Source organism: Gambusia affinis, linkage group LG13, assembly GCF_019740435.1.
Source record: "Gambusia affinis linkage group LG13, SWU_Gaff_1.0, whole genome shotgun sequence".
Taxonomy (NCBI): domain Eukaryota; kingdom Metazoa; phylum Chordata; class Actinopteri; order Cyprinodontiformes; family Poeciliidae; genus Gambusia; species Gambusia affinis.
This window is the reverse complement of record NC_057880.1, coordinates 11,633,527-11,647,049: the sequence shown is the minus strand read 5'-3', so window position 1 is coordinate 11,647,049 and position 13,523 is coordinate 11,633,527. Positions and strand designations below refer to the sequence as shown.

At 36.9% G+C, this 13,523-nt stretch overlaps 1 protein-coding gene across 2 annotated transcripts in view; it reads right to left on the bottom strand.

Annotated features, from left to right (window-relative positions):
- Positions 1 to 13,092, bottom strand: part of LOC122842542 (E3 ubiquitin-protein ligase NEURL1-like) — a 35,081-nt gene extending 21,989 nt beyond the window's left edge. The window contains exons 1-3 of one of the 2 annotated variants that reach the window (XM_044136519.1): positions 12,804 to 13,092; positions 6,690 to 6,931; positions 4,329 to 4,650 (exon numbers count right to left, since the gene is read on the bottom strand). In XM_044136519.1, coding sequence (XP_043992454.1) covers positions 4,329 to 4,650; positions 6,690 to 6,931; positions 12,804 to 12,837 — 598 coding nt within the window. In that variant the 5' untranslated portion in view covers positions 12,838 to 13,092. Of the gene's footprint in view, positions 1 to 4,328; positions 4,651 to 6,689; positions 6,932 to 10,366; positions 10,695 to 12,803 lie in introns of those variants that run through there. The other variant, XM_044136520.1, reaches the window with a different exon arrangement.
- Between the last annotated feature and the right edge of the window lie 431 nt (positions 13,093 to 13,523).

Sequence of the window (13,523 nt, the reverse complement as noted above, 5' to 3'; positions counted from 1 at the left end):
GTTGTTTCAAAATATGTATAGACTGCTCAAATATTTCTATTAAATATTTCTACAGTCAGAAATTGTTTAGCATGCAGTTTTTGATCTATAATGCCTTCATTCTATGTCTGCGAGCACAAAAACTGCATTTTAATGGTTTTTTGGGGGTTTTTTTTACAATCACTTTAAAATCAGAAAAACTTAAAAACTACAATATATGAACCTGGATTAGATAATTTTGCGCTCATTGTAGATTTTTAGAAAAAGTCAATTTCTTGTAAATGTTTACTTCATCTGCAAATCTGATGCACAAGCAGCATCTCAAAGCAGCAACGATGGATGGCAATGCAGCTTTTATTGGTGTACTGGGGGTTTACTTTTGTTTAAAAAAAAAAACATGGAACACTGGAAAAGACCATTGTTTTGCACAAGTTGTGCAAAAAGGAGTAAAGCTATTCAGCCCTAAAATACCATCTCAACACAAAACATATTGCAGCAAACACAGATCTACCCAATGCTGAGGTAAGCATTGGGTGCATGCTTACCCAATGCTTAATTGTAAGTCTATCCGCTGTTGCAGCTTACATTTCAACATTTGCAAAGAAGTATGTATTATATAGTTACATGAATAATCAGGAGTTCTTGAAACTCTTGTAAATGGTGTATATTAGCATTTTGCATCCATCTAATGGTTGAATAACCTAAATAACATATTAAAACAATAAATATGTGTGAAGTTGAACTTGTGTGTATTTATTCAATGATTTATCTTGCATCATCTTACCGTGTGATCTATCTGTACCATTACATGACTATAGTACATATTGCATGATTACACTTCAGCGATGCTCCATCAAAAGAGCATATTTTTCTTTAATACATTCCCGGTAAAGAAATGAAACATCTGCATGTTGTCTTCGGAAAGGGAACTTGTAAAGTGTTTCACTGTTGTCTGCGTTTCTTTGTGAGAAGTAAAGCCATCATGACTGAAGTCGTCGTTGCGTCTGAACACTCTCTCAAACTGAAAATGCACTTTAAGGCTACATTAACCATTATAAGTACACTGAAACTGTGTGGGAAACAATTGTCTTTCTGTGCTAATCTGGCTGAGTACTCTCATAAAATTCTCCCACTGGAGCAGAGGAAGACTCTTGGAGATAAGTATACTTTTCTGCCTGAGCAGAATTGCTGGAAGCTGCTTTAATAGACTTAAACCTCTTAAAAAACATTAAACCACCTACTCAGCAGTGTACATAGCCAAATCAACAGGCTTGTCTCACTGCAAATGTTGCCTTTTTTTTTCTTTACTGTCTTGCACATTTATCTTAAAAGCCAAATCAAGGTCACACAGTCAAGTTATTCTGCGCTCTCCTGCCTTTTTCACATCTCCACGCTCCATTTGGAACTAAAGAAAAAGTAACAAACTGCCAGAGATCTACAATTTCTACCTTGGCCGCTTGTCTGATAATGAGCCAACAACAGGTGAAATTTGGCTGAGTCTAACCGCTGTTGCAGCTTACATTTCAGACTCTAGTGCAAGCATCATTAGGAATCATAAAGCAATATGTTGTTAATTGAAAATACGTGCTGGTTTGCAAAACCCAACTTTGACATGTCAGAAGATAAGTGTTTGCTGAACAGGCGCCAGCTCCTAGGACAGTGCCGGGCCCTTTGAGATACAAAAGTAGTGAGTAGTGACGCTCTTAGAATACAAAGAAAAGTTGATAGCTAATTGATCTTTAAACTGAGGAGCTAAGCTACTCAGCTTATCCCATCATTGTGCAGATAAAGGCGATTAATGTGGGAAAATCAGTATCGAAACAACAGGATTTTAGCAGATGGCCTCATTCACAGGCAGGCTGAATAAAGTATATTCTTGAGAAACTTCTGACTGAACTGTAAGAATCGAAAAAAATCCTCAAGTAATAGCTAGGGGTGTAATTAGGTTTAGAGGCACAAAAGTCTATAATTAGACCATCTGAGAGTTAATGGGATATAAACGAAGGTTTTAAAATCATGCAATACTATATCATCTCATTAGTGAGCTTAATGTATGCCTGTAGTGTAGGGGTGTACATGAATGGGAGTTGTTTCTCAATCTAAGCAAGGGGTTTACAATTCCCATGCCAAAGAGCTGATCTCCTGCATGTTTCTGATATTTGACACAACTGAAATAAAGAGAATGAATGGTTGATTTTCAGGCCTCTAATGAACTTGACAACATACTGAAGTTGTAATTCAGGGATACACTAGATGTGTTGGAGCAGGAATGTATCTAGGAGATCAGATCTTAAGGGCCAAAGTTGGATGAAGGCAATTAATTTAGACATAACAGTGTAGAAAACAAAAGGACTAAAACTTTTGGCAACACTCAGATGGATACTACAAAGAGTGGAACCTCAAGTTAAACTGTTTTGCTACACTTAAGGGTGTAATGAAATCTTGTGGTCATGTTTTTTTTCATGTCAAAGGGAAGTCTGTCTCTGCAATTGCTGTCTAGTTGATCACTTGGTGTGACTTTGTCTAATGAAATTGGTCTAAGCTTTTATTATAAGCACTATATGTAAGTGTGCGCTTTAAGCCTGATGAGTTATTATTATTAATTTTTTTGCATTTTTGCTTCAGACTCATAGTTTGAAGTAAGAATGTTCAAGTTGTGTTGACTGTTCATTGAGTTGCCTGACAACATTGGGCCAAATAACGGCACATCTTTAAAGAGGCTGGACTTTCCAGGATAGGAGATGAAGATTTAACTAGAATTTCCCTTGAAGTGGGAATTCCAACTGGGAAACTTGGAAATCACCGACCAGCCCTGGAGGCTGTATTAGCCTGTGCAAAAAATAAATCAACAGGTCCAAAAAATAAATCAACAGGTCCAAAAAATAAATCAACAGATTGACTACTAAAAAAGCTTCAAAGTTGGCAAATGTCCCTTATGTCAGGTTTTTAAAAACACTACATTTTATCACCTCAAGACCAGTATTTTAAATACTTATGACTACTGGAAGCTGAATTGAATTGGTAAATACTAAACAGAAATGATTTAAAACCTAGTTTAAGTTGCTTTGACACCCACAAAATGCTCTTAAACTCTCTTCTTCTGAATTCCCACGCTCACCAATATCGCCTCAGCTTGTAAGAATGAAGTACACCCTAATTATGGTACATCATTTGGTGGCAAGACAAGTCTTTTATTGAAACGCCTGATAATCACTAAGAGTGAGACATTCCAGCAGTCTGACTTTGTTCCAAAAAACATGGCATACATGTCACAACATGACATCATGCCTTTTCTCGACTGTCTTCTTGGAAGAATACACTGCTCTTGTTCTTCTGCAACAGCTTTGGGCTGGGCAGCACCATGAAGCCAGTGAACCCGAGATAGTGGCACTCCAGCAGCAGATACCAAACAGCCCGTCATGAGACAGCGTGCTTCACGCCGTCAACCACACTGCAAGAAATGAGGTTAAACAGCACTATCGCACAATCCTGGAGCCTCTTCTATTTTTATTAGTGGTGCTGACAGAGTCTTAACTTTAAAGAGAAGCAGAGCCATTTTTGGGAAGGATTTAAAATAATTACAGCAGCATCCTGAGGGGATTATGATTATCCTTATTTTTGCCTAGTTTTGAATTATTCATAGAAAATAGAGATATTTTCAATGTATGTTATAAACACATCTAATTCTATAGCTAGGACACACTTAAGGAGGTTTAGTGTAGCGAACAACTGCTGTTAATAATTGAGAAGGACCTGTTTGCCTTTAATTTCTTTGATGCAATGACCCTTTAAACGGCACTTGTTAGAATAGATTTTAAACATTCAGAAATTCCTCCCTCAGGGAAATTGCTCTGAAACCAACAACCGTGGCAAATAAACAGTCTACCTTATCTCCCACCATCTTTTTCCATTGGGTCATTTTGGTGGTGTGGGGGAAAAAAACCCTGTGTGGTTTAACACATCAACTTTTAATCTCTTAAGTTAAAAAAAAAACATGAGCTGTGGAAAAAAAATCCAGAGGTAACAGAGGTTTATAGCCATGCTATCATGGAAGTGAGGATGAAGACGGGCTAGGGCCTAAATTCTTGCTGATCTTCAGTAGGATCATGTTTGCCACGTACAAGGTAATATTTTTAGCTCTAAGTACACAGCAGACTGTAGCTCTATATGATTGAAACAATACCCTATACACGTTTAAGGTATCACAAGAAAAACACAAATGTATTCTTTGTTTTAGTTTTAGATGTAAACAAAGGGTCAAAAAGAAGAAGAAAAAAGAAAAATCAAAAAGACAGTACAAATTGGGACATTTGCCATAAGAAATAGGTGAGTCTAAATATATGACTTACCAAGCAGTTGGACTCCTCTGGTTAGGCCATAGACATCGATGAGAGCCCAAAGAGGTTCAGCAACATGGACACCACTGAAGAACAGCATTGGGTTGGAGTTGTTGATACGGTAAAACACTCTGCCTTTCTTATCAACCCAGAAAGATATGACATTCCCCTCATTAGATAGTTCCTCTGGCAGGGCTTTTGCCCAGAAGCCACTCTGGGAGACGAGGTCAGGGCAGGCGTACTTGGGCAAGTTGTCTGGATTTATCCTTGACGGGTCTTTAGACGTGAAGCCCAGACGCAGCGCTCCGCTCCAGCAGCACTGCTTCTTAGTTATCTGGAGAGTGGATAGAGTCGGATTAACAGCCACTCAAATTATGATGAATCAATATTACCTAAGGTGCTCAGTAGTTAATTTACTTGAATCAAATTATGATATCTAGACAATTTCACACACACCATTTCTAATTACAACCACAATTAAAGGTACAATCACCCACTAATTTAATTTAATTTAATCAGTCTTACTTCCACAAAGAGAAAGGAGCTTGTTTACTGTCTCTGTGAAAGTTGTGAGCTCTGCACTTATGCATCTGTGTGACTGATTGATGAAAATAAATCCTACATATCATGTTTACATTTTGTGATGTATTGTTGGAAACGTTTCATTTATTCATTTTGTCTCATCCATCCTGAAAATACACACTGTGGTTTTATGGGAACTGCTCACATCACCAACACATAAGTAAAATAAAGCCTAATTTGCTGAAAAAGGGTAAATGTAGTAAAACTACTCTTTTATATAAAACTGGAGTAGTGTATTTTAATTCCCCAGATTAATTTTTTTTAATGTTCAAGTAGCTTTATTTCTTAAAATTAACTTCTGAGAGACTGAAAGCAAACGACTGTAGTTGCGATGTGAAAGTAATCAACAGTTCTAAAGTGGTTTTAAATAAACTCCTCTTCCATTCTGTCCCTTTAAGCAATATTTAGGATTTATTAAACATTTCTGCCATTGCCTATTACAGCAGTCACTGTAATTCCCTCCTATGCTGGTTTCAGAAATGGACCCACTGGCACCGCAGTGCCAATGAGAAACAGCATGGGCGCAGACAGAACAGACCTCAGATGAACATTATATGCATAGGCTGCTGGAGGATAAACTGACCACTTTTCCTCACTTTGCTACTCTCGTCTTCTACTGCTCTCCAATTTGCATTGTGTGCCTTTATTTTGACTGGTAACTTTAGGTTTTTTATTAGTTTTTTTCCATCGTAGAAGCTTCATCTTATCTGGTGTTCTGGTTGGCTGGGTTGCCTTCCTGGAGGAGGGCATCAGCTGAGATAATGCTGCTGTCAACTAATCGGGAGACATTAGCATCAACTAATCGTTCTCCATCTCTTACCTTTTTACTTCCGTGAACTTGGAAAATAATCCTACATCAGTTCTTTTCTTTCTTTCTGTGCATCTGCTTTGTCTTCACAAACCCCCAGTTGGCCGCTCGTACTGAGCCAGGTTCTACTTTTACAGGGGTGTTTTGCTCTCCACTGTCACTACATGCACTACATGCATGCTCAGTGTGAGAGATTGCTGTAAGGTCAAGAACCCAATGCAATCTGCTGCATTTCCTTAAATGAAACTCACCTTTAAATAAACTTTTTTTGGGTGGTAAGCAGTCTAAATAAGTTATTCAGGGTTCCATATGTATGTTTCTGTGTGAATTCTAATGTTTTTGTGCATTTCTTTTAGTTCGCCATAATTTTGCCTAAAAATCTCTCACTACTGGGCCCTCTGGTCAAACGGTTCTTAGGCCGTTGACTTTTCCTATTGGTTGAAAGAGGCTTACATTTCCATCCCTAGTGCCAAGCCACAAGCATTGCTTAAAACAACATATGTGTTTCAAACCTACTGAGACTGGTTACATTGGTATGTTTATCACCTGCAAACGATTTTTGTCTTATTTTGACTCACTATTTACTTAGAATGTACGGCTCAAGATAACAGGGTTCCTCATATGGCAGTGCTTGCCCTGCTCTCTCGCGTTTGAGACATAGATGGCCTGATAGATGAAGTGGAAACTTGTTTTAAGCTGCCGCTGCTTTGGCCCACACAAGAACAGCACAGAGAGAAAACAGAGAAAATCAAAACAGGAGAGCAAAGACTGGAGATAAAGAGAAGGCAAAGAATAACAAGATCATACTTGTTGAATGAGTCAGAGATTAGGAAAATTTGTTTTTAAAATCACAATTGGAATTACCAGTTTTCTGAATAATTTGTGTAGAAACTACATGACAAAGTACTATACATAATAAAGATATCGTAGTCTCTTCTGACTGGAACACAAAAACCATGCACAATTATTAGAAACACATTTACCTTCAGCCGAACTTGCTCGTAAACAGCGATGGGCCTGTTGCTGAAGGTAATGGCGTTGCAGAAGCTGGCCTGTCTCTTGACGGTTCTCTGTGAAAGGTCCATAATAATCTGTGAGCCTTTGGTGCTAGGGTGGAACTGCAGAGGGAAGGAGGACAAATTTCCACATGGTTGGATAGGTGGGTAGCGCTTCGGCTTGTGGTGGAACCGGTGGGGTGCTGCAGGAAATGGTCCATTTAGAGAGTCTACACAGAGAAGGAAAAGTTTGGTCAACAGGTGGGAAGGCACTAAATCTCCCTACAAGCATGGTTTGAAGCAAAACAGCCAAACGTTAGATTAGAATATTGAATTATAGTCTTTCACCGCACACCATTTCACATTACTAAAAACTGACAGCTGCTGTCACATGTCATCTTCTCTGAGAAAACGTCAGCTCATGCAACATCCGGCTTGGTAAAAAGACTTTACTTTCAAATCAATGACTGATTTGTAAATGGTCCATTTAGAGAGTCTACAGAGAAGGAAAAGTTTGGTCAACAGGTGGGAAGGCACTTTCTGAAATATATATATATATATATATATATATATATATATATATATATATATATATATATATATATATATATATATATATATATATATATATATATATATATATATATATATATATATATATATATATATATATATATATATATAATCACCTTTACAAATGACTGATTTGTAAAGGTGTACAGATTTTCAGTATGTAGTTGTTGTGCAAAGCAGATAAATACATACCACTAACTTTAACAGGTGTAATAGCAGGCGAAGGAAATGTGTATCACACTTTCTGAATGTTAATTGTATATATATATATATATATATATATATATATATATATATATATATATATATATATATATATATATATATATATATATATATATATATATATATATATATATATATATATATATATATATATATATATATATATATATATATATATATATATATATATATATATATATATATATATATAGCTGTGGAAAAAATTAAGAGTCCACTGCACTGAACCACATTGAAAATCTCATGGTTTTTCCACCAATTATTGATTTCCAAACTCTTCCTGATTTAAAACATTAGTATTATTGTTTCTAAATGAATATGCATCTTTTTCATTATTTTGACCATTTCTCATTTTCTGCAAATAAATTCAAAATTTTTGCTTGGAATTTTGGAGGAATGTTTTCAGTAGTTCATAGAATAAAAGAACAATGTTCATTTCACTCAAACATACACCTATGAAAAGTAGAATTAGAGAAACTGATCATTTTAAGTGGTCTCTTAATTTTTTCCAGAGCTGTTTCTCTTCCACCTATGAAGTGAAAGAGGAAGGTATGAATACTTTTCCAAGGAGCTGTAGTTAAGCACAGGCTACCTGCCTTACTAGACAAGATACAAAAATATAGAAACCTCTCTTACTTAAAACATTTTTTATGACTTGTTGGGCAAAGTAAAGCAAACTGGTACGCAGTGAATCATCTTATGCGTCAGACTTTTGGGAACTTTTTTTCCCCCATGTGAAAATGTGAATAATTGTTTGCAGCCTGACGTTCATATTTTAAAGAGGTTCCCACAGATAAAGGATTTGCTCAAAGGCATAAAATGGCTATTTTCAAAGAGATTTGCTTTCATTATGTCACCTCTCCCCTTTCTTGTTTCCACATTCCTTTTAAAAACGCAACACCAAGGCCACTGTGGTTTAGTGGAGGAGGTGTTTTCTCACAGACATGAGGCTCTCGTTAATTGTCAAGCAGAAATGTTTTTGATTCCACTGAAACAAAAATAAGTACCATATCTCTTCTTTTAATTTGATTAGACACAGTTTATTTGCCACAATCTTTCAGTTGTTTCTGCCTGTCACACTTAAAGGTTTTTAAAAGTATTACAAAACGCAGACGATCTGCCAAGGTTGGAGATGAATAATTTAAACCTAATTAACACCTCTTCACACTTGGGAACTGATTGCATTTTCACACCTAAACTTGACAAACTGTGGAGGAGCTGCTTGTGTTCATCTATGAGAGGAGAGAATATCCACTGCAGCTATTCTTACTTCGCCATGGTTGACTTTGTAAGGTTAAAGCCAGAGAATATACATGTGACCATCGCTACCCGCCTCAGGTCAATTCTATTAGTAAAGGTATGCCTTGACAGAAGCAAAAAAAACCCAAACAAACAAAAAAAACCAATTAGGATAAACTGAAAAAGGCCAGAAAGTGAGAGTTTCTGTCAACATATTTCTGCAGAGTCTTTGTATTCAAATCACAATAGAGTGAAACTCTGCCAAGGGTTCTGGGTTCAGAGCAGTCTATTTGTTAAACTCTTTGCAAGCTCTTGTCATTGCAGAACAATGCAGGATTATGCTTTGTGCACAGCAGTGGTCTTAAATGAAGTCATAACAAATCTCCAACCATATTGTAGTCATGATGTCAAGTCAGACGTGATGTCTTGAGGAAAACACAATAGGTCTGTGGTGTACCCATTCAATAACAAAGCCCAAGACAAAATGGAGCGTTTCCTGTGAGATTTCAAAGCAGAAACATCTCAGTTCCCTGCAGGTAGTGTGCAGCTTTACCGTAAACTATCTAATCACAGATTACTATGTCTTATCCCCATTTCAATGTATTATTTCTACAATGTGGTGAAAAAGTATTTGCCTTATAATGCATTTATTTTGTTTTTGCTTTAGTGTCACAGTTAAATGTTTCAGATAATCAAAGTCAGATTAGCATCAAAGATAACCAGTGTAAATATAAAAAGCTGATTTTTAAATATGGATTTTGTTTATTGGCAGAACAAAGGTTACCAGCCCAGCAAAGTGAGTCTAAGAAGGTATGCAACCCGACAAGGTAAACAATAACACGAACAATGGCATGATAGTGGAAATATGCCATGTCAAAGATGAGATAAAAAGCCTTACGATGGATAAAGTCACACACAAGATGACTGCTTCTGCTGTCATGAATTGAAGCAGACAGTACAGAGACAGTAAGCAGGTTTAGTGTGTGGGATTTGGCTGGAGATTTTTACAGAAGCCTGAATAAATGTCCTAGCACGGTCTGACGTTAGTATCGCGGCCCATTGGACAAACATTGGAAGGAATGCACGAGAGCCAGAAGGCATGTATATTTTTTACTTTTTGCAAACACATCATAGCTCAAGGGCTTCTTCCAAAGAGGTGAGCAAGTGTGATACTTAAACCTTAAGGAGGCCTGTGAAGTGATCATTTTGTAGAAATGTGAAGAAATCCTCAGAGATGTGGAAGAATACTGGCTTTCTCAACCAAATAATTTCACGCACCCGCAAGGAAACGTGTGAATCAACCAAGTAACTCAAATGTTCTGATGCAAAGACAAATTTCACAACACTCTATTGGAAGATTGTACACAGTTAACATTAGTTGGTAAAGCATTTTGACCAACACATATAAATAATCTTCTTTGTGAGTTGTGCTAAATTGCTAAGCTAAAGAGGGAGCCACTGTCATGAGAATCACTTCTTTTGGTTGGAGTTGTTGCCATGGTTGTAGCTGTTTACCTCATCAGTCTTGACTCAAGATTATGTTGTATAAAAGCTCCCACATACATGATCCGAACAGTTGGCAAGAAGCCACGTGGCACATTCATACACACCTTCCATAAAGAGATGTAGACCACCAGGAGGACAATCTCCTGCTTCATTTCACGTCACGTCCTGACTCGCGTATATTGAAACAGAGGAATCGTATCCTCCGTTTTGCTTTTATGAAACGATCACGGAACAAGAGTGAAACTTTTCTGCAGACAAACTCCGTTACATTTTCCATCCAGGAGTTATTAACCACTTGCGAGTCCTTCAAATATAGCAATTATTTAGTGAACAATTGTACAAATGTACATAATTCCTCACTGCGTTGGTTCAAATATCGTCAGAAGTATTTAGAAACAAAAACCAGACAGTGGAAAAGAAATAGTTTAAGACAAATATCAACATGGATGTCTGAGTGTATTTCCGCAATAAACTCTGCCTCAACAAACTTCTGACCAATCACACAACACTTTGCAAAGAGCTCTGTCGAAATAGTTTAACCAGGTCCTGGTGTCGAGTTCGGCAGGCGGATATCCTTCTGCAAAGAAAATGACACAATGTCTTTCTGAGTCAGTGTCTTCTCTGTGTGCCCATTTGACTTCTGTCCACCTTCTTGCCTTTGTCCAGAAACATGCATGCTACATGAATTGCTATTTTTCTCCAATGGTCATACTTTTAGGACCAATAAATAATAGAGAATATTTGTCTCTAGGTTTTGAGATTTTCTTTTCAAAGTATGTGAGCAGGATAAAAAAAAATTAGCAAATTTACAAGGTAGCGTGACTTCATCCTGAGGTGCTTTTTGAAAACACAGTATAAAGGGCCCCTTCATTTATTCATTTACACAAACATTTTGTGTAGACTGACTCCATGTTATGCTAAAACAAAACTGTAAAGTTGGAGAAAATAAACATTTTGGCTCTACTAGGGAGAAATGAGACATACAAAAACAACTTGGTTTTCTTATCTTAAGCCAATGCTTTTAATCTAGTTTCTGTGATCTGATATATATTTCATTAAACATTAAAAAGTTGAGTCAAGTTCCTAGAGTCAACAAAATGGCTCATGGCAATAGTAATGTGATAAAAACTGAAATTTGGCTTGGATTATAAAGACGAAAGAAATTTAGAAGTTTAACAGTCAGGTAAAGTCTGAATAAAGGTCCACAGCCTAGACTTATTTAACAGGTGGATATACAGTAGAACATTAAAAACAATAGAAACAAAAGTAAAAGTCTCGTCAAGTTTTGAGAGAGCATCCACCTGTTAGCCTTTTTTAAAACAGAAAGCAACAGATGTTGTTGCACAAGAAAGCAATTGTCTAAACGTCTTATCTGATGAAGACATCCAAACCATTTCAAAACAAAACACGGAAAAAATGAAAACATTTCGCAAGAAGATCCGGGTTAAAACAAATAACAGTTTTCTTTGTTAACATACTTGTGCATAAATTGTGCGTATTATTAAATGATTTTCCACACCTCAATATCACAGAGATGACAGAGCTCTTGTCATGAAGCCAGTTATTTATTTATTTTTATTTATTTATCTATTTTTTGTCAAAACAATATCCTTGTCTGCTACTGTACTGTTACTTCAACAACAGAAAAGAAAGAGTTGGTTGATGTCCAGCTACTCTACTGGGAAATTACCTTGTTACAGGCCCAGTCTGGTTGTCAGGTAACATAATGACACAGTCATAGTCATAGTCACCTTTGAGCTCTAAAATTTGGAAACCTGGGACCAACAATGAAAAAAAAAAACTGCTGAACATTCACTCAGCTACCATTAATAAGAACTTAGATATATTCTTGATTAATGGTGATGTTTTCTGTATGCTGACATTGTATCTATAACTTCAAAAACAAACTTAATTTGATTAAAATTACCCATTCAAAAATAACCTAACGTATATCTTTCCTTACATGATTTAACATCTTGAAAACTGCAACAGTTACTTACATTTGGAGCCTGACCTATTTAATTCAAATATGTTGTATTTTCAGAATATTCATAGTGAATACATCTTAACCAACATATCTTCAATAAAAAAATCAACTTTGTTCACTAACTACGTATTTAATGTGGAAGTTCAAGTTAAAACTAGCGCTATATGCTAATGGTATTCAGGAGAACAGGAGGTGTTTTCCTTTCCTTCAGGATTTGAAGTAATTTAGCAACTTGAATCTGTTGTGTTTAGTAGCTCATACCCAAAACTTTAAAAAAGAAATGCAAAATGAAACTTTTCACATTGACTTCACAGTTAATGCCTCAAAACACTACTATGATATACAAAACATTTTTTCTTCATCATTCCAAACCATTCCATTAATCAAAACGCGGCTAAAACTTGCCCTTTGAATACTTTGACATGATTTCAGACTGACAGAAACGCCTACAAAATTTCACGCACTCTGTTCTGAGCCGCGCTTCAAAACCCAAGTGTGTGATCCATGGCAGCTTTAATGAATGCCTCTTGCACCGTGATGCGAGATGTCCTTACCGTAGAAGGTATTTCTGGTGATCTGACCTCCCATGACTGGATGCAAGGTGCTTTCACCCTCTCTGCGAGTTGGATCCACGATCCTTAGTCAGGAGGATCTCAGCTGCGGCATAATACTGACAAGACGCAAAAAAGAAGAAGAAGAAAAAAAAAGCAGATAAAAAAAGCCCCCCGGAGAGAAGGAGAGGTTGAGCGCAACGACTGTCCAAAGCCTCATCGATATTAAGCGGCAGGCAGAGACTCACAGATCTGGAGCGCTGTGTCTCACTCTCTGTGAAGGGATCACGCTGAAATTAACATAGAAGGTGGTAGTGGAGGTGGAGCTTCCCAGGGTTGTTAACGCTGTAGACACCAGCGGACCAAGAGTTCTTCCTTTGCTTATATTGAATGCAATCTGCTGGAGCAAACTGAAAGTAGAGCTGCAGCAAAAAATCGTACACATTTTGTGAGCCTTCAATTTCACTCCGCACCTCATCTTGTGCTTTAATATGAAATGTGTTTTCTCTCTCGCACCTGTTGAGTCTCCTGTGAAGCACTTTCTCCACTGCTCACACTTGTTTTCAAGTAATCAAGCACATTTTAAAGAGGGTGATGGGGTTTTATGTAAAATTCATTGTTTGATTGTTACTCCCTCATCAAAAATATACCTGCAGTCTTGCTATGATTCTTTCATGCATTTTTTTCAAGGAATTTTGTGCATTTTTCAAGCCTTCCTCACTC